Below are 23432 nucleotides of genomic sequence, written 5' to 3'. Positions count from 1 at the left end.
GGTGGGGGAGGGGGCGAAAATTCTGGGAGCCTTGAAGAATGTGTGGAAGTCGAGAACATTATCTCGGAAAGCAAAAATGGCTATGTTTGAAGGAATAGTGGTTCCAACAATGTTGTATGGTTGCGAGGCGTGGACTATGGATAGAGTTGTGCGCAGGAGGATGGATGTGCTGGAAATGAGATGTTTGAGGACAATGTGTGGTGTGAGGTGGTTTGATCGAGTAAGTAACGTAAGGGTAAGAGAGATGTGTGGAAATAAAGAGAGCGTGGTTGAGAGAGCAGAAGAGGGTGTTTTGAAATGGTTTGGTCACATGTAGAGAATGAGTGAGGAAAGATTGACCAAGAGGATATATGTGTCGGAGGTGGAGGGAACGAGGAGAAGAGGGAGACCAAATTGGAGGTGGAAAGATGGAGTGAAAAAGATTTTGTGTGTTCAGGGCCTGAACATGCAGGAGGGTGAAAGGAGGGCAAGGATTAGAGTGAATTGGAGCGATGTGGTATACCGGGGTTGACGTGCTGTCAGTGGATTGAATCAAGGCATGTGAAGCGTCTGGGGTAAACCATGGAAAGCTGTGTAGGTATGTATATTTGCGTGTGTGGACGTATGTATATACATGTGTATGGGGGTGGGTTGGGCCATTTCTTTCGTCTGTTTCCTTGCGCTACCTCGCAAACGTGGGAGACAGCGACAAAGCAAAAAAAAAAAAAAAAAAAAAAAATATATATATACCTTGCTAACACGGGAAATGGCGAGTAGTATGAAAGAAAGATATATATATATATATATATATATATATATATATATATATATATATATATATATATATATATTTTTTTTTTATAGTAATCGCCATTTCCCGCATTAGCGAGATAGCGTTAAGAACAGAGGATGAGGACTGGGCCTTTGAGGGAATATCCTCACCTGGCCCCTTTCTCTATTTCTTCTTTTGGAAAAAAAAAAAAAAAAATGAGGGGAGGATTTCCAGTCTCCCGCTCCCTTCCCTTTTAGTCGCCTTCTACGACACGCAGGGAATACATGGGAAGTATTCTTTCTCCCCTATCCCCAGGGATATATATATATACATATATATATATATATTTTTTTTTTTGCTTTGTTGCTGTCTCCTGCGTTTACGAGGTAGTGCAAGGAAACAGACGAAAGAAAAGGCCCATCCCACCCCCATACACATGTATATACATACGTCCACACACGCAAATATACATACCTACACAGCTTTCCATGGTTTACCCCAGACGCTTCACATGCCTTGATTCAATCCACGGACAGCACGTCAACCCCGGTATACCACATCGCTCCAATTCACTCTATTCCTTGCCCTCCTTTCACCCTCCTGCATGTTCAGGCCCCGATCACACAAAATCTTTTTCACTCCATCTTTCCACCTCCAATTTGGTTTCCCTCTTCTCCTCGTTCCCTCCACCTCCGACACATATATCCTCTTGGTCAATCTTTCCTCACTCATTCTCTCCATGTGCCCAAACCATTTCAAAACACCCTCTTCTGCTCTCTCAACCACGCTCTTTTTATTTCCACACATCTCTCTTACCCTTACGTTACTTACTCGATCAAACCGCCTCACACCACACATTGTCCTCAAACATCTCATTTCCAGCACATCCATCCTCCTGCGCACAACTCTATCCATAGCCCACGCCTCGCAACTATACAACATTGTTGGAACCACTATTCCTTCAAACATACCCATTTTTGCTTTCCGAGATAATGTTCTCGACTTCCACACATTCTTCAAGGCTCCCAGAATTTTCGCTCCCTCCCCCACCCTATGATCCACTTCCGCTTCCATGGTTCCATCCGCTGCCAGATCCACTCCCAGATATCTAAAACACTTTACTTCCTCCAGTTTTTCTCCATTCAAATTTACCTCCCAATTGACTTGACCCTCAACCCTACTGTACCTAATTACCTTGCTCTTATTCACATTTACTCTTAACATTCTTCTTTCACACACTTTACCAAACTCAGTCACCAGCTTCTGCAGTTTCTCACATATATCATATATATATATATATATATATATATATATATATATATATATATATATATATATATATATATATACACACATATATATGTTATTATTATTATGATTTTTATTATTATACTTAATCGCTGTTTCCTACGTCAGCAAGGTAGTGCCAAGAAACAGACGAAGAATGACCCATCCGCTCATACATAAACGCCCATATACATACTAAACATAGCAACATATACATATTCATACTTGTTTGCCTTCATCCATTCCTATCTCTACCCTGCCACATCAGAAATAGCCTCACTACCCCCCACTTCAGCAGGGAAGTGCCAGGAATACATACAAAAAAAGCCATATTTGTTCACATTCAGTCTCTAGCTGTCATGTGCAATGCACCAAAACCACAGCTCCCTATCGACATCCATGTCCTGTAGACCTTTCCATGGTTTACCCCAGACACTTTGCATGCACTGGTTCAGTCCACTGACAGCACTTCGGCCCCAGTATACCACATTGTTTCAATTCACTCTATTCCTTGCACGCCTCTCACCCTACTGTATGTTCTGGCCACGATAGCTCAAAATCTTTTTCACTCCATCCTTCCACCTCCAATCTGATCTCCCACTTCTCCTCTCCTTGTTCCCTTCACCTCTGACACATATATCCTCTTTTATCAATCTTTCCTCACTCATTCTCTCCATATGTCCAAACTATTTCAACACACCCTCTTCTGCTCTCTCAACTACACTCATTTCATTTCCTCACATCTCTCTTACCCTTTCATTACTTACCTCGTCAAACCATCTCACATCACACATTGTCCTCAAATATTTCATTTCCAACACATCCACTCTCCTCCGTGCAACCCTACCTATAGCCCATGCCTCACAACCATACAACATTTTTGAAACTACTATTCCTTCAAAGGTACCCATTTTTGCTCTCCGAGATAAAGTTCTCTCCCACACATTCTTCATTGCTCCTGGAACCTTTGCCCCCTCCCCATCCTGTGACTCAATTATGCTTCCATGGTTCCATCCACTGCTAAGTCCACTCCCAGATATCGAGAACACTTAACTTCCTCCAATTTTTCTCCATTCAAACTTACATCTCAGTTAACTTGTCCCTCATCCCTACCGAACCTAATAACCTTTCTATTATTCACACTTACTCTTAACTTTCTCCTTTCACACACTTTTCCGAATTCAGTTACCAACCTCTACAGTTTCTCACTTGAATCAGCCACCAGAGCTATATGATTGGCAAACAACAACCGATTCACTTCCAGGCCCTCTCATCCACAACAGACTTCATACTCGCCCCTCTCTTCAAACCTCTTGCATTTACCTCTCTAACCACCCCATCCATAAACAAATTAAACAACCATGGGGACATCACACACCCCTGCCGCAAACCAACATTCATTGGGAACCTACTCGTACACATGCCTTACATCCTTGGTGTAAAAACTTTTCACTGCTTCTAGCAACTCTTAAGACCTTCCACAAAGCACCTCTATCAACCCTATCATATGCCTTCTCCAGATCCATAAATGCTACATAAAATCCATCTGTTTTCTAATGTTCTCGCCTTCCACACATTCTTCAATGCTCCCAGAACCTTCAACCCCTCCCCAACTGTGTGACTCACTTCCGCTTCCATGGTTCCATCTGCTGCTAAGTCCACTCCCAGATACAGGTACACCACTGATTTTCTGGCACTCTTGGATACAAAGCCTTGCCAAATTAACCATTTTGCTGGACCAATGATGGTCACATAATAATAATTCATTAACACACCTCTAACCCACTAATCATACATCTCCCATGTGTCTAAAGTATACCATGGACTGGTAGAAATTTAAATTAAACAAATATTAAATGTAAATCAAATAAATAAATGAAATACATTATACACCTGCTCAGGACAGGTGCTCGTCAGCTAAGAGTTTCACAAATTTGTCCATATACTCGGCAGCTCCTTCGTGGTTTGTAGACCGCTTTTCTCCGCACACTTTATTCATGGAAATTCCATGACGCTTCTTGAATCTTTGAATCAATCCTTCACTATAGTCATGCTTATGTTGTAATTAAGTTCTTCATGGAACAAAGCCTGGTCCATTATCATGCTACCTGACAAGTCCACTCCATCACTCCGATGCAGTCAAAACCATTCCATCATCACTTGATCATGCTCAGTGCCCTTACTATCTTTCATAGTTTTTCTAATCGTCATTTGCTTCTTGGAATCGCTGTCTGCATAGAATTTCCATATTTTCTCCCTTTGATTCTTATATCATAAACAGTTGATGAACCAATACTGTAGATGTCACATAGCTTATGCACCAAAACACCATGGTCCATTTTTTCAACAGTTCTACTTTATCTTGGATTGATATGGACTGGTGTTTATGTATGGCACCACAACTGACACTCAGATGTCTTAGAAGCTGTAGCTAGGGTTTAATTTAAGCAAAATAAGCTAAGAATCTCACAGAATTGTGGTATCACTACCAACAAGAGCAGTGTAAAGAATGTACATAAGTGCACCCTACACACAACGCCCTCTGTGGCCGCCCAGTAAACTAGTCTGGTGGCAGCGGTAATTTCAAGTTCCCTCACGTAATTTCAAGTTCCTTCATGTAATTTTGTCTTGACTAAAGGTGGGGCCAAACCATCAGTTGCCGGAAAATCAGAGGTGTATATGTATCTAAAACACTTCACTTCCTCCAGTTCTCCTCCATTCAAACTTACCTCCCAGTTAACTTGTCCCTCAACCCTACTGAACCTAATAACCTTGGTCTTATTCACATTTACTCTCAACTTTCTAATTTCACACACTTCACCAAACTCAGTCACCAACTTCAGCAGTTTCTCACCTGAATCAGCCACCAGCACTGTATCTTCAACAAACAACAACTGACTCACTTCCCAAGCCCTCTCACCCACAACAGACTTCATACTTGCCCCTCTCTCTAAAACTCTTGCATTCACCTCCCTAACCACCCCATCCATAAACAAATTCATCAGCCATGGAGATATCACGAACCCCTGCTGCAAACCGACATTCACTGGGAATCAATCACTTTCCTCTTTTCCCACTTGTACACATGCCTTACATCCTTGGGAAAAACTTTTCACTGCTTCTAGCAACTTACCTCCCACACCATGTACTCTTAAAACCTTCCACAAAGCATCTCTATCAACCCTATCAAAAGTCTTCTCCACATCCATAAATGCTACATACAAATCCATCTGTTTTTCCAAGTATTTTTCACATACATTCTTCAAAGCAAACACCTGATCCACATATCCTCTACCACTTCAGAAATCACATTCTGATGCTCTGTACATGCCTTCACCCCTCTCAATCAATACCCTCCCATATAATTTCCCAGGAATACTCAACATACTTATGACTTTGTAGTTTGAACACTCACCTTTATCCCTTGTGCCTTTGTACAATGGCACTATGCATGTATTCTGCCAATCCTCAGGCACCTCACCATGATCCATACATACAGTGAATATCCCTACCAACCAATCAACAACATAGTCACATCGTTTTTTTCATAAATTCCACTGTAATACAATCCAAACCCACCGCTTCGCTGGATTTCATCCGCAAAGCTTTCACTACCTCTTCTCTCTTTACCAAACCATTCTCCCTGACCCTCTCACTTTGCACATCATCCCAACCAAAACACCCTATATCAGCCACTCTATCATCAAATACATTCAACAAACCTTCAAACTAATCACTCCATCTCCTCACTTCATCACTACTTGTTATTACCTCCCCACTTGCCCCATTCACAATGTTCCCATTTGTTCTCTTGTCTTACAATTGTTATTTACCTCCTACCAAACCATCTTTTTACTCATTACAATTCAATGATATTCTCTCACCCCAACTCTCATTTGCCCTCTTTTTCACCTCTTGCACCTTTCTCTTAACCTCCTGCCACTTTCTTTTACACATCTCTCAGTCATTTGCACTACTTCCCCATAAGTATTGTCCGAACTCCTCTCTTTACTCTTTCACTAACAACCGTACTTCTTCATCCCACTACTCAATGCTCTGATAACCTTGAGGACAAATTTTTCCTCGTGATTTTCAGCATATACTCATACCTCCTGCTACAAGAGCCCTTCTATCTTTAGGAGGCTCCTGCAGCACTCAGGAAGCTGGCCACCATGCAGGACCACATCAGGGTTGTAATGTTTGTGTGTCCATCTATGCGTGGAGAGTGCATGGCGCCTGCAGAACAAATGCTCTGGGTTCCTTATGGTTGTTGCATTGTGGGCATGAAGAGTCTTAGGATATGGTGAAATGGTGTTTGTAGTGTTGTAGTGATAGCTAAGGTCCAGAGTATTCACAGAAGATTATGCCTCATGTTTGTCTGGGGAATATGGTTTCTGAAGGTTTCATGTCAGGTACGCTGAAGCTTAAGACTGAGTTGGGAGGTTGGTTGTTTGGTGCTTGTTTTGTTATGTGAGTGTAGTTTTTTTTTTTTTTTTGTCACTGTCATGCCTGTTTGGGATGGGGGGATCTGTTGGTTGAAGTTATCAAAATGTAAAGCAATGTTAAGTACCTTATTTCTACTTAGGGGTTGGTGATTAGTTCTGGAGTGGTTTGAGTGGGAGAGATCTAGTGCTGGTGCATAAAATTAGGAGCAGATCATGTTGAGGTGGGTTTGTATTGTGAAGAGCTTTGTTTCATTGTAAAGGTGTTGAGTATTTGTGGTTGCTAAGCAGCCAGTGACTGTTCTGAGTGCACTATTTTCTGTGGTTTGCGGCTCTGTTATGTTTGCTTTTGAGAGGGTGTAAGACCAGGCAGGTGAGGCATAGCTCAGAGTAGAGCAGATGAATTGCTTTTATTAGATGTTAAGGGATTCTTTTTCTTGTTCATCGCTGGTGCCAGTTTGTGTTCTGAGGACACTTAAGTTATCAGGGTAGGGAGTGATTGCTAAGCATGTGCATCAGGTGATGCATAAAATGGTTAGTGTTTTGTTCTTTGGGATAGAGTGTCCATTCAAGATGACTCGGGGGTGTGAGCTGGATTGGTGTCTAATTCCTGAGATAGCAAGGTGGCAAAAGAAACAGACAAAGAAATGGTTTCATTCACAAACATCCACCCTATCTATACCCAACATGTTTAATATATAATTGCCTTTGGAACCCTTTCTTGAAAGGGCCAAAAAGTTAGTCTAAGACCCCTTTTCCAGGAGTTCCTGAGGTACAGGGCTGCACTTCTAACAGTGGGAAAAGTATAGACTTCGGAATGAGAAGTTCTTTGATGTGACTGCACTCCAGATGATACAATTTCGTCAAAGATGACTTTTCACTCGCAGTGTAACCTCAGGCAGGCAAAGTCAGGTAATGAATATATAAGAAAGTGTCATGGGACACAACACAACTGGAACAAAGATTTACCCACAACAGAATATTTGCATCTCCATAGAAGCTTTCTGTAACTTTTGAGTCCTATCTCCTTAAATTGCCAATCACTCCTAATAAACAAAACACCAGCTATTAAGGGTATCACTTCTGACACACACACAACATTCACTCACCTTACCACAAACATCAACATTAAAGCAAAAACCAAACTACATTCCCCAAGAACACTAATTAGTACCAGATTCTGACAAAATACATATTCAATTATTAATGTCTACAAATAATTCATCTTGTCCATGCCTGCTTTTTCATCAGCCTTAATAACAAACAAAATTAAAGCTGCAAATCACACAATACAGCACTCGGACCAATCTCTTGTTGCTAAGAAACCACAGTGAAACAAAAATACAGTCCCACCTAAATGTGCTTGGCACATTACAAAATTTCACCCAATACAATCCCACATCAATGTGCTTGGCACTCAGTTCCTTGCAACAGTATTAGGTCCTCACCAACCAAACCACTTCATAAATAACCACCAACCCCAAGGAGAAATGAAACACCTGCTTCATGCTTCAGCAACCTATACACACACATTCACCATCCCCAATATATAAAACATACACAAAACACACACACCAAAATGCAAAATGACCTGACAAGCACTAAACAGCTGTCCTCTCAAATCAGTCTTGAACACCATCCCAGCAGTCATACACCTACCCAAAACCACACTTCCCAAACATGTATGGTTTGCACTCTCATCTGTATTTTGGACATCACCCATTCTTGCAATGCTAGAAACATATATGAAGTGATCCTTCATGCCCATAATTCTACTACCACAATGAAGACAGTAAACATTTACTGCTCAATTGCCCTGCAACCAACACTTATAGACATACAAACAACATCACTATAATTCAGGATAAGTCATCATCCCATTGGGTGTGGCCAGCTTCCTAAGCACTGTGGGAGCTCAGGAGTTCCTTAGGCAAGAAGGTAAAGTTATATATGTATAATATATAACATGTATATGTAAGTACTGCCTAGCTGAAGAATAACATGAACTTGTGTAACTTTAATGATATCCATGTGGAATCATTACAGTGAGTGTATAGAGGAAGAAAAGATAAATATATGACCAATGAATGTTATGGAGAACTCCTGTAATCAATTATAAATAATAAAAGTAAGAAAATGAAACAGCACAAAATATGAACTTTTCTAACTTGATACACATAACTCCTTACCCAGGTATGGGTTCAGATGCCCTGTTGATTGGTCGGCTTAGTGTGCCATGTGTGAAGGTGTGAGCAGTCTGAGCAGCATACTTGGAAGCATAGAAGCTTAATGGAGCTGTACGGTTGACAGGTGTTGAGATCCGGGCACCAGACGAAACTGTGATGGGTTTTTTGCCACCAACATATGCTCTCACCAAGTCTGGGATGGAGTCATAGGCATCATCTTCCAGCTGGTATTGTATTCTTTCATACACTGTGTTGGGCTGCACTACAGTCTACAAGAGAGCATATAACTATATTAGGAGACCTGATATGATGAAGGACATGACACAACAAAAGATGGAAACAAATAAAGGCACAAAAAAGTCAACAAAAATACATTTATTATTACATGGCAATACACACATATACAAAGGAAAATAAAATTGGAAAATGCTGGAGCAGAGAAGGATGAAAAAAAGCTGTAATAAAGGAAACATCATATGCAACTTCTGGTTGGGGAGACACAAGTATCTTAATGATATGAAGGACATTTGAAACCCTAAAAGATGATGACGTTAGCAGACAGCAGTAATCTGTTCAGGAGCATCATCTAGCTCTGAATATTTACATAATCTAGTTGTCATCTTTTTGGAAAAGGTAACTGTTGCACTGTTATGGTCACTCATTATTGTTCAAAGGCCTTCTACACTGTTCTGCCGCAATACAGTAGTTTGTTTCTTTATGGTGTTTTACCGCTTTACATCACCTGTAACGAAGTTGAAACTTTTCACAATTAAATTTTATACTGTTATCAGTGAACCATTAGATCTGGCTTATGTCTGTAGCTCTCGGAATCTTCTATGGATAAGATTTCACTCATTCAGGTTTCACCTGCGAAGAATGACAGGAAACTGTGGTTAAAGTCTGTATCTATTTTAGGTGTGAAAATGACAAACAAGAAAATTGCAAGTATGCACAATATCTTGGAAACTGTACTTTTTGCCTTCGAGCCATTAGAAATAACCTAATTTACAATGCGTTGTGACTTGTTGGTTGAGAAGTTGTATATTTTTTGCAGTATTCTAGTTACTTCCATTTTCTTGAAAAGATGAAATGCATAACCCCATGTATTAATAGGTATATTTATGAATATCAAACAACAATTCGGCCTTTGTATTTTTCATGTGATCCACACATTTTCAGCATGTAGCAATTCAGTCCTCATGAAGTATTCTGTGTTATTAAACACAAGTTGTCCTTAGTCCTGTCAACTGCATGTTCAAGGGAGGATTATGAATATGAAATATAATGAACATGGGAAAATACCTATGAGTTCAGACTTTATGCCAGATGAACTATTTATTATTATACTTTGTCGCTGTCTCCCGCGTTTGCGAGGTAGTGCAAGGAAACAGACGAAAGAAATGGCCCAACCCCCCCCCATACACATGTATATACATACGTCCACACACGCAAATATACATACCTACACAGCTTTCCATAGCTTACCCCAGACGCTTCACATGCCTTGATTCAATCCACTGACAGCACGTCAACCCCGGTATACCACATCGCTCCAATTCACTCTATTCCTTGCCCTCCTTTCACCCTCCTGCATGTTCAGGCCCCGATCACACAAAATCTTTTTCACTCCATCTTTCCACCTCCAATTTGGTCTCCCTCTTCTCCTTGTTCCCTCCACCTCCGACACATATATCCTCTTGGTCAATCTTTCCTCACTCATCCTCTCCATGTGCCCAAACCACTTCAAAACACCCTCTTCTGCTCTCTCAACCACGCTCTTTTTATTTCCACACATCTCTCTTACCCTTACGTTACTCACTCGATCAAACCACCTCACACCACACATTGTCCTCAAACATCTCATTTCCAGCACATCCATCCTCTTGCGCACAACTCTATCCATAGCCCACGCCTCGCAACCATACAACATTGTTGGAACCACTATTCCTTCAAACATACCCATTTTTGCTTTCCGAGATAATGTTCTCGACTTCCACACATTCTTCAAGGCCCCAGAATTTTCGCCCCCTCCCCCACCCTATGATCCACTTCCGCTTCCATGGTTCCATCCGCTGCCAGATCCACTCCCAGATATCTAAAACACTTCACTTCCTCCAGATGAACTAAAGAATGAATTTTTTGTGCATGAAAAGGATGGTTATATGAATAATTATGAATGTGACTAGGGAAAAATCACATGACACAATAAATGGGAGGAAGAAAGGGCCAAAAGGAAGATGAAAAAAGACAAGACACTGACAATACTGTCAATTACTACTGTCTTGTTAGGCTACCTTTTGTATGACGAAGTGTAGAGTTTGGTTAGCCCAGTGACAGGTCAGCACAAAGTCACCAGGCTGAGAGATGCAGTCACTGTGGAAAAGAAGAAATTTCTTCATAAATGAATGACATTTACTCTGAAAAGGCTGAATATGCAAAATAATATTATATCTTATGGGTATTCAGTCTGTCACAATAAAGTGGGATGGGTTCTTGATAGTATACCTATGAGAATAGTAATCTTAAAGAACTCTAAATGAACCATGAGATTTCGTAAGAAAACCAGAAAGGGGTAAACAAGTTTATACTAACCGAATGAGGAAAGAACCATCCTTAAGGACAATCTCTTCAGCTCGGGCTCTGGGAATGGTGCCATGGTACCAAGCATGGGAGCGAAGGTCCCCGGAATCCAGGCTCAATTCCCATTCTAGTAGCTTCCGCAGCTCACCAGCCTCTGCCACCACATCTACAGATTCCTCCAATTCGAAGGACTGGAAGGAAAGATCATGAATTGTTGATATGCTGAGCTTAACAGGGCTAGTGCTAGAGGGTAGAATTGGAGGAATGTTTAGCAGCCAACACCAGAAATCATAAATTTTGACAGGAACAATTTTACATTGGGAGACAAGCAAAAGTGTAAACAGCTTTTGTAAAAAGGGAATGCCAGAAGGGTATAGAGGCCTATGTATTTGGCCAACAAAAGAAAATTTACAAACATTTCTCTACTTAACAATTTGGTACCTTTTAACAATTTTACTGTGGACATGGAAATAAATGTATGTTACCATTTTTAGATTGCATGATCCATAGGGATAAAAAAATGTTTAGCATATTCAGAAAACCCTAGATCTTTCATTCATGCATCTATTAAGTTGGCAAAGAAATAATTTTAAAGAGAAACTCTAACCTCCTCTTGGTACCATGAATCCTTCAGTTTTTCCTTTTAGTGATAATTCTACATTACTTCCCAGGTTGCTTAAATCCTTTAATGTGTATGTAGCCTTCAGCAACAACAATACTATGAAGAATATCTTAATAAAAGACTTGCTTGAAAATTCTGTGTGCTGTGTTTACAGAATCTCTTGTAAAAACTGTAACATGTTTTATGCTGGGCAGACTTAAGCAAGATAAATATAGCATAAAAACAGGTCAAGAATAAAATGCTTTGTTTAATCATGTTAAATATCATGCCCATTGTACTGACTGGAGTAATGTTAATTCAGTTATTAACTGTAAACTGTAACTCCTTTGCCATGAGAAATAGAATTCAATTATCAAATACACAAATTGTAAATCTAATATTAGCGAAGGGCTATACAAATTGGACAGCTTTGTTGTAGGCATAATTTGTAAATAGTTCCCTTTCCTGTCAACATCATGAAAATTTTATGACAGGCATGGTGCTAGACCCGAACATCAACCCAAACACCACTGATCCGAACACCACCATCCAGTAACACTTGTTTACCAAATGGCATCCTAGCTACGTCTCTTCATTGTATATCAACTGACATATTTTTCTTGTATTTGCCCCTCATGACATTATAATCACACGAAAGTGTAATTGAAAATTTATCGTGTTTCATTTCCCTGGTTCATTGGCAGTGTGGGGCGTCTGGGGTAAACCATGGAAAGCTGTGTAGCTGTGTATATTTGCGTGTGTGGACGTGTGTATATACATGTGTATGGGGTGGGTTGGGCCATTTCTTTCGTCTGTTTCCTTGCGCTGCCTCGCAAGCGCGGGAGACAGCGACAAAGCAAAAAAAAAAAAAAAATATATATTTTTTTTTTTCTTTTTTTTGCTTTGTCGCTGTCTCCCGCGTTTGCGAGGTAGCGCAAGGAAACAGACGAAAGAAATGGCCCAACCCACCCCCATACACATGTATATACATACGTCCACACACGCAAATATACATACCTACACAGCCCTCCATGGTTTACCCCAGACGCTTCACATGCCTTGATTCAATCCACTGACAGCACGTCAACCCCGGTATACCACATCGCTCCAATTCACTCTATTCCTTGCCCTCCTTTCACCCTCCTGCATGTTCAGGCCCCGATCACACAAAATCTTTTTCACTCCATCTTTCCACCTCCAATTTGGTCTCCCTCTTCTCCTCGTTCCCTCCACCTCCGACACATATATCCTCTTGGTCAATCTTTCCTCACTCATTCTCTCCATGTGACCAAACCATTTCAAAACACCCTCTTCTGCTCTCTCAACCACGCTCTTTTTATTTCCACACATCTCTCTTACCCTTACGTTACTTACTCGATCAAACCACCTCACACCACACATTGTCCTCAAACATCTCATTTCCAGCACATCCATCCTCCTGCGCACAACTCTATCCATAGTCCACGCCTCGCAACCATACAACATTGTTGGAACCACTATTCCTTCAAACATACCCATTTTTGCTTTCCGAGATAATGTTCTCGACTTCCACACATTCTTCAAGGCTCCCAGAATTTTCGCCCCCTCCCCCACCCTATGATCCACTTCCGCTTCCATGGTTCCATCCGCTGCCAGATCCACTCCCAGATATCTAAAACACTTCACTTCCTCCAGTTTTTCTCCATTCAAACTCACCTCCCAATTGACTTGACCCTCAACCCTACTGTACCTAATAACCTTGTTCTTATTCACATTTACTCTTAACTTTCTTCTTTCACACACTTTACCAAACTCAGTCACCAGCTTCTGCAGTTTCTCACATGAATCAGCCACCAGTGCTGTATCATCAGCAAACAACAACTGACTCACTTCCCAAGCTCTCTCATCCCCAACAGACTTCATACTTGCGCCTCTTTCCAAAACTCTTGCATTCACCTCCCGAACAACCCCATCCATAAACAAATTAAACAACCATGGAGACATCACACACCCCTGCCGCAAACCTACATTCACTGAGAACCAATCACTTTCCTCTCTTCCTACACGTACACATGCCTTACATCCTCGATAAAAACTTTTCACTGCTTCTAACAACTTGCCTCCCACACCATATATTCTTAATACCTTCCACAGAGCATCTCTATCAACTCTATCATATGCCTTCTCCAGATCCAGAAATGCTACATACAAATCCATTTGCTTTTCTAAGTATTTCTCACATACATTCTTCAAAGCAAACACCTGATCCACACATCCTCTACCACTTCTGAAACCACACTGCTCTTCCCCAATCTGATGCTCTGTACATGCCTTCACCCTCTCAATCAATACCCTCCCACATAATTTGCCAGGAATACTCAACAAACTTATACCTCTGTAATTTGAGCACTCACTCTTATCCCCTTTGCCTTTGTACAATGGCACTATGCAAGCATTCCGCCAATCCTCAGGCACCTCACCATGAGTCATACATACATTAAATAACCTTACCAACCAGTCAACAATACAGTCACCCCCTTTTTTAATAAATTCCACTGCAATACCATCCAAACCTGCTGCCTTGCTGGCTTTCATCTTCCGCAAAGCTTTTACTACCTCTTCTCTGTTTACCAAATCATTTTCCCTAACCCTCGCACTTTGCACACCACCTCGACCAAAACACCCTATATCTGCCACTCTATCATCAAACACATTCAACAAACCTTCAAAATACTCACTCCATCTCCTTCTCACATCACCACTACTTGTTATCACCTCCCCATTTGCGCCCTTCACTGAAGTTCCCATTTGCTCCCTTGTCTTACGCACTTTATTTACCTACTTCCAGAACATCTTTTTATTCTCCCTAAAATTTAATGATACTCTCTCACCCCAACTCTCATTTGCCCTTTTTTTCACCTCTTGCACCTTTCTCTTGACCTCCTGTCTCTTTCTTTTATACGTCTCCCACTCAATATAATTTTTTCCCTGCAAAAATCGTCCAAATGCCTCTCTCTTCTCTTTCACTAATACTCTTACTTCTTCATCCCACCACTCACTACCCTTTCTAATCAACCCACCTCCCACTCTTCTCATGCCACAAGTATCTTTTGCGCAATCCATCACTGATTCCCTAAATACATCCCATTCCTCCCCCACTCCCCTTACTTCCATTGTTCTCACCTTTTTCCATTCTGTACTCAGTCTCTCCTGGTACTTCCTCACACAAGTCTCCTTCCCAAGCTCACTTACTCTCACCACCCTCTTCACCCCAACAATCACTCTTCTTTTCTGAAAACCCATACAAATCTTCACCTTAGCCTCCACAAGATAATGATCAGACATCCCTCCAGTTGCACCTCTCAGCACATTAACATCCAAAAGTCTCTCTTTCCTGCGCCTGTCAATTAACAAGTAATCCAATAACGCTCTCTGGCCATCTCTCCTACTTACATAAGTATACTTATGTATATCTCGCTTTTTAAACCAGGTATTACCAATCATCAGTCCTTTTTCAGCACATAAATCTACAAGCTCTTCACCATTTCCATTTACAACACTGAACACCCCATGTATACCAATTATTCCCTCAACTGCCACATTACTCACCTTTGCATTCAAATCACCCAACACTATAACCTGGTCTCGTGCATCAAAACCAATAACACACTCATTCAGCTGCTCCCAAAACACTTGCCTCTCATAATCTTTCTTCTCATGCCCTGGTGCATATGCACCATTAATCACCCATCTCTCTCCATCAACTTTAGTTTTAGTTTTACCCATATTAATCGAGAATTTACTTTCTTACATTCTATCACATACTTCCACAACTCCTGTTTCAGGAGTACTGCTACTCCTATATATATTATCCCTGGGGATAGGGGAGAAAGAATACTTCCCACGTATTCCCTGCGTGTCATAGAAGGCGATTAAAAGGGGAGGGAGCGGGGGGCTGGAAATCCTCCCCTCTCATTATTTTTTATTTTCCAAAAGAAGGAACAGAGAAGGGGGCCAGGTGAGGATATTCCCTCAAAGACCCAGTTCTCTGTTCTTAACGCTACCTCGCTAACGCGGGAAATGGCGAATAGTTTGAAAGAAACAAAGAAATATATATATATATATATATATATATATATATATATATATATATATATATTTTTTTTTTTCATACTATTCGCTATTTCCCGCAATAGCGAGGTAGCGTTAAGAACAGAGGACTGGGCCTTTGAGGGAATATCCTCACCTGGACCTCTTCTCTGTTCCTTCTTTTGGAAAATTAAAAAAAAAAAAAAAAAAAAAAAAAAAAAACGAGAGGGGAGGATTTCCAGCCCCCCGCTCCCTTCCCTTTTAGTCGCCTTCTACGACACGCAGGGAATACGTGGGAAGTATTCTTTCTCCCCTATCCCCAGGGAATATATATATATATATATATATATATATATATATATATTTTTTTTTTTATTATACTTTGTCGCTGTCTCCCGCGTTTGCGAGGTAGCGCAAGGAAACAGACGAAAGAAATGGCCCAACCCTCCCCCATACACATGTATATACATACGTCCACACACGCAAATATACATACCTACACAGCTTTCCATGGTTTACCCCAGACGCCCCACACACCCCGCTTCAATCCACTGACAGCACGTCAACCCCGGTATACCACATCGCTCCAATTCACTCTATTCCTTGCCCTCCTTTCACCCTCCTGCATGCTCAGGCCCCGATCACACAAAATCTTTTTCACTCCATCTTTCCACCTCCAATTTGGTCTCCTTCTTCTCCTTGTTCCCTCCACCTCCGACACATATATCCTCTTGGTCAATCTTTCCTCACTCATCCTCTCCATGTATCCTCTTGGTCAATCTTTCCTCACTCATCCTCTCCATGTGCCCAAACCACTTCAAAACACACTCTTCTGCTTTCTCAACCACGCTCTTTTTATTTCCACACATCTCCCTTACCCTTACGTTACTCACTCGATCAAACCACCTCACACCACACATTGTCCTCAAACATCTCATTTCCAGCACATCCATCCTCCTGCGCACAACTCTATCCATAGCCCACACCTCGCAACCATACAACATTGTTGGAACCACTATTCCTTCAAACATACCCATTTTTGCTTTCCGAGATAATGTTCTCGACTTCCACACACTCTTCAAGGCCCCCAGGATTTTCGCCCCCTCCCCCACCCTATGATCCACTTCCGCTTCCATGGTTCCATCCGCTGCCAGATCCACTCCCAGATATCTAAAACACTTCACTTCCTCCAGTTTTTCTCCATTCAAACTCACCTCCCAATTGACTTGACCCTCAACCCTACTGTACCTAATAACCTTGCTCTTATTCACATTTACTCTAACTTTCTTCTTCCACACACTTTTCCAAACTCAGTCACCAGCTTCTGCAGTTTCTCACATGAATCAGCCACCAGCGCTGTATCATATATATATATATACATATATATATATATATATATATATATATATATATATATATATATATATATATATATATATATATGGTGTGGGAGGCAAGTTGTTAGAAGCAGTGAAAAGTTTTTATCGAGGATGTAAGGCATGTGTACGTGACGTGTAGGAAGAGAGGAAAGTGATTGGTTCTCAGTGAATGTAGGTTTGCGGCAGGGGTGTGTGATGTCTCCATGGTTGTTTAATTTGTTTATGGATGGGGTTGTTAGGGAGGTAAATGCAAGAGTCTTGGAAAGAGGGGCAAGTATGAAGTCTGTTGGGGATGAGAGAGCTTGGGAAGTGAGTCAGTTGTTGTTCGCTGATGATACAGCGCTGGTGGCTGATTCATGTGAGAAACTGCAGAAGCTGGTGACTGAGTTTGGTAAAGTGTGTGGAAGAAGAAAGTTAAGAGTAAATGTGAATAAGAGCAAGGTTATTAGGTACAATAGGGTTGAGGGTCAAGTCAATTGGGAGGTGAGTTTGAATGGAGAAAAACTGGAGGAAGTGAAGTGTTTTAGATATCTGGGAGTGGATCTGTCAGCGGATGGAACCATGGAAGCGGAAGTGGATCATAGGGTGGGGGAGGGGGCGAAAATCCTGGGGGCCTTGAAGAATGTGTGGAAGTCGAGAACATTATCTCGGAAAGCAAAAATGGGTATGTTTGAAGGAATAGTGGTTCCAACAATGTTGTATGGTTGCGAGGTGTGGGCTATGGATAGAATTGTGCGCAGGAGGATGGATGTGCTGGAAATGAGATGTTTGAGGACAATGTGTGGTGTGAGGTGGTTTGATCGAGTGAGTAACGTAAGGGTAAGAGAGATGTGTGGAAATAAAAAGAGCGTGGTTGAGAGAGCAGAAGAGGATGTTTTGAAGTGGTTTGGGCACATGGAGAGAATGAGTGAGGAAAGATTGACCAAGAGGATATATGTGTCGGAGGTGGAGGGAACGAAGGAGAAGAGGGAGACCAAATTGGAGGTGGAAAGATGGAGTGAAAAAGATTTTGTGTGATCGGGGCCTGAACATGCAGGAGGGTGAAAGGAGGGCAAGGAATAGAGTGAATTGGAGCGATGTGGTATACCGGGGTTGACGTGCTGTCAGTGGATTGAATCAAGGCATGTGAAGCGTCTGGGGTAAACCATGGAAAGCTGTGTAGGTATGTATATTTGCGTGTGTGGACGTATGTATATACATGTGCATGGGGGGGGGGGTTGGGCCATTTCTTTCGTCTGTTTCCTTGCGCTACCTCGCAAACGCGGGAGACAGCGACAAAGTATGATAAAAATAAATATATATATATAATATATATTATATATATATATATATATATATATATAATATATATAAAATATATATATATATATATATATATATATAATATATATATATATAAATATATATATATATGATATATATATTATCCCTGGGGATACGGGGAGAAAGAATACTTCCCACGTATTCCCTGCGTGTCGTAGAAGGCGACTAAAATGGGGAGGGAGCGGGTGGCTGGAAATCCTCCCCTCTCGTTTTTTTTTAATTTTCCAAAAGAAGGAACAGAGAAGGGGCCAAGGTGAGGATTTTCCCTCTAAGGCCCAGTCCTCTGTTCTTAACGCTACCTCGCAAATGCGAGGGAAATGGCGAATCGTACGAAAAAAAAAAAAAAATATATATTATCACTGGGGATAGGGGGAAAGAATACTCCCCACGTATTCCCCGTGTGTTGTAGAAGGCGACTAAAAGGGAAGGGAGCGGGGACTGGAAATTCTCCCCTCTCATTTTTTTTTTTTAATTTTCCAAAAGAAGGAACAGAGAAGGGGGCCAGCTGAGGTTTATTCCCTCAAAGGCCCAGTCCTCTGTTCTTAACGCTACCTCGCTAATGCGGGAAGTGGCGAATGGTATGTAAAAAAAAAAAATATATATATATATATATATATATATATATATATATATAAATATATATATATTATATAATATATATATATATATATATATATATATATTATTATTTTTTTTTTTTTTTTTTTTAAACTATCCACCATTTCCCGCAATTTGCGAGGTAGCGTTAAGAACAGAGGACTGGGCCTTTGTGATTATCCTCACCTGGCCCTCCTCTGTTCCTTCTTTTAGAAAATTAAAAAAAAAGAAAAAAAAAGAGAGGGGAGGATTTCCAGCCTCCCGCTCCCATATAAAATATATTATATAAAATATATATATATAATATATATATATAATATATATATATATCCATAGCCCATGCCTCGCAACCATACAACATTGTTAGAACCCCTATTCCTTCAAACATACCCATTTTTGCTTTCCGAGATAATGTTCTCGACTTCCACACATTCTTCAAGGCTCCCAGGATTTTCGCCCCCTCCCCCACCCTATGATCCACTTCCGCTTCCATGGCTCCATCCGCTGCCAGATCCACTCCCAGATATCTAAAACACTTTACTTCCTCCAGTTTTTTCTCCATTCAAACTCACCTCCCAATTGACTTGACCCTCAACCCTACTGTACCTAATAACCTTGCTCTTATTCACATTTACTCTTAACTTTCTTTTTTCACACACTTTACCAAACTCAGTCACCAGCTTCTGCAGTTTCTCACATGAATCAGCCACCAGTGCTGTATCATCAGCGAACAACAACTGACTCACTTCCCAAGCTCTCTCATCCCCAACAGACTTCATACTTGCCCCTCTTTCCAAAACTCTTGCATTCACCTCCTTAACAACCCCATCCATAAACAAATTAAACAACCATGGAGACATCACACACCCCTGCCGCAAACCTACATTCACTGAAACCAATCACTTTCCTCTCTTCCTACACGTACACATGCCTTACATCCTTGATAAAAACATTTTTACTGCTTCTAACAACTTGCCTCCCACACCATATATTCTTAATACCTTCCACAGAGCATCTCTATCAACTCTATCATATGCCTTCTCCAGATCCATAAATGCTACATACAAATCCATTTGCTTTTCTAAGTATTTCTCACATACATTCTTCAAAGCAAACACCTGAATCCACACATCCTCTACCACTTCTGAAACCACACTGCTCTTCCCCAATCTGATGCTCTGTACATGCCTTCACCCTCTCAATCAATACCCTCCCATATAATTTACCAGGAATACTCAACAAACTTATACCTCTGTAATTTGAGCACTCACTCTTATCCCCTTTGCCTTTGTACAATGGCACTATGCACGCATTCCGCCAATCCTCAGGCACCTCACCATGAGTCATACATACATTAAATAACCTTACCAACCAGTCAACAATACAGTCACCCCCTTTTTTAATAAATTCCACTGCAATACCATCCAAACCTGCTGCCTTGCCGGCTTTCATCTTCCGCAAAGCTTTTACTACCTCTTCTCTGTTTACCAAATCATTTTCCCTTACCCTCTCACTTTGCACACCACCTCGACCAAAACACCCTATATCTGCCACTCTATCATCAAACACATTCAACAAACCTTCAAAATACTCACTCCATCTCCTTCTCACACAGCACCACTTGTTATTCACCTCCCCATTTGCACCCTTCACTGAAGTTCCCATTTGCTCCCTTGTCTTATGCACTTTATTTACCTTCTTCCAGGAACATCTTTTTTTTTTTTTTTTTTTGCTTTGTTGCTGTCTCCCGCGTTTGCGAGGTAGCGCAAGGAAACAGACGAAAGAAATGGCCAAACCACCCCCATACACATGTATATACATACGTCCCCACACGCAAATATACATACTACACAGCTTTCCATGGTTTACCCCAGAGCTTCACATGCCCTGATTCAATCCACTGACAGCACGTCAACCCTGGTATACCACATCAAGCCAATTCACTCTATTCCTTGCCCTCCTTTCACCCTCCTGCATGTTCAGGCCCCAATCACACAAAATCTTTTTCACTCCATCTTTCCACCTCCAATTTGGTCTCCCACTTCTCATTCGCTCCGCCTCCGACACATATATCCTCTTGGTCAATCTTTCCTCACTAATTCTCTCCATGTGCCCAAACCATTTCAAAACACCCTCTTCTGCTCTCTCAACCACGCTCTTTTTATTTCCACACATCTCTCTTACCCTTACGTTACTTACTCGATCAAACCACCTCACACCACACATTGTCCTCAAACATCTCATTTCCAGCACATCCACCCTCCTGCGCACAACTCTATCCATAGCCCACGCCTCGCAACCATACAACATTGTTGGAACCACTATTCCTTCAAACATACCCATTTTTGCTTTCCGAGATAATGTTCTCGACTTCCACACATTCTTCAAGGCTCCCAGGATTTTCGCCCCCTCCCCCACCCTATGATCCACTTCCGCTTTCCATGGTTCCATCCGCTGCCAGATCCACTCCCAGATATCTAAAACACTTTACTTCCTCCAGTTTTTCTCCATTCAAACTTACCTCCCAATTGACTTGACCCTCAACCCTACTGTACCTAATAACCTTGCTCTTATTCACATTTACTCTTAACTTTCTTCTTTCACACACTTTACCAAACTCAGTCACCAGCTTCTGCAGTTTCTCACATGAATCAGCCACCAGCGCTGTATCATCAGCGAACAACAACTGACTCACTTCCCAAGCTCTCTCATCCCCAACAGATTCATACTTACCCCTCTTTCCAAAACTCTTGCATTCACCTCCCTAACAACCCCATCCATAAACAAATTAAACAACCATGGAGACATCACACACCCTGCCGCAAACCTAATTCACTGAGAACCAATCACTTTCCTCTCTTCCTACACGTACACATGCCTTACATCCTCGATAAAAACTTTTCACTGCTTCTAACAACTTGCCTCCCACACCATATATTCTTAATACCTTCCACAGAGCATCTCTATCAACTCTATCATATGCCTTCTCCAGATCCATAAATGCTACATACAAATCCATTTGCTTTTCTAAGTATTTCTCACATACATTCTTCAAAGCAAACACCTGATCCACACATCCTCTACCACTTCTGAAACCACACTGCTCTTCCCCAATCTGATGCTCTGTACATGCCTTCACCCTCTCAATCAATACCCTCCCATATAATTTCCAGGAATACTCAACAAACTTATACCTCTGTAATTTGAGCACTCACTCTTATCCCCTTTGCCTTTGTACAATGGCACTATGCACGCATTCCGCAATCCTCAGGCACCTCACCATGAGTCATACATACATTAAATAACCTTACCAACCAGTCAAAATACAGTCACCCCCTTTTTTAATAAATTCCACTGCAATACCATCCAAACCTGCTGCCTTGCCGGCTTTCATCTTCCGCAAAGCTTTACTACCTCTTCTCTGTTTACCAATCATTTTCCCTAACCCTCTCACTTTGCCACACCACCTCGACCAAACACCCTATATCTGCCACTCTATCATCAAACACATTCAACAAACCTTCAAAATACTCACTCCATCTCCTTCTCACATCACCACTACTTGTTATCACCTCCCCATTTGCGCCCTCACTGAAGTTCCCATTTGCTCCCTTGTCTTAGCACTTTATTTACCTCTTCCAGAACATCTTTTTATTCTCCCTAAAATTTAATGATACTCTCTCACCCCAACTCTCATTTGCCCTTTTTTCACCTCTTGCACCTTTCTCTTGACCTCCTGTCTCTTTCTTTTATACATCTCCCACTCAATTTCATTTTTTCCCTGCAAAAAATCGTCCAAATGCCTCTCTCTTCTCTTTCACAAATAATTTTATTTCTTCATCCCACCACTCAAAACCCTTTCTAATCAACCCACCTCCCCTTTTCCCTCTTTTGCCAAAAAGATCTTTTGGGCAACCATCATGTTTCCCCTTAAATACATCCCTTTCCCTCCCCCCCCCCCCTTACTTCCTTTGTTTTACCTTTTTCCATTTTTTACTCGCCTCCCCGGGTATTTCCCCTCAACAAGTCCCCTTTCCCCAAGTTTAACTTACTCTCACCACCCTCTTCACCCCAAAAATTCACTCTTCTTTTCTGAAAACCCATACAAATCTTCACCTTGCCTCCCAAATTTTAATAAATTCAGACATCCCTCCATTTGGGCCCCTTTCTCGCACTTTAAAACACCCAAAAATTTCTCTTTTTTCCGGCCGGGTAATT

General features: G+C 41.3%; 1 protein-coding gene across 7 annotated transcripts in view; it reads right to left on the bottom strand.

Moving 5' to 3' along the window:
* LOC139761939 (breast cancer anti-estrogen resistance protein 3 homolog) overlaps positions 1–23432 on the bottom strand; it is a 680749-nt gene that overhangs the window by 49730 nt on the left and 607587 nt on the right. For all 7 annotated transcript variants that reach the window (XM_071686635.1, XM_071686632.1, XM_071686633.1 and 4 more), the window contains 3 exons: positions 11259–11437; positions 10961–11039; positions 8670–8935 (listed from right to left, as the gene is read on the bottom strand). In XM_071686635.1, the coding sequence (XP_071542736.1) occupies positions 8670–8935; positions 10961–11039; positions 11259–11437 (524 nt within the window). The remainder of the gene's footprint in view (positions 1–8669; positions 8936–10960; positions 11040–11258; positions 11438–23432) is intronic.

This window comes from Panulirus ornatus, chromosome 42, assembly GCF_036320965.1.
Source record: "Panulirus ornatus isolate Po-2019 chromosome 42, ASM3632096v1, whole genome shotgun sequence".
Classification (NCBI taxonomy): Eukaryota; Metazoa; Arthropoda; class Malacostraca; order Decapoda; family Palinuridae; genus Panulirus; species Panulirus ornatus.
This window is presented reverse-complemented; position numbering and strand designations above follow the sequence as displayed.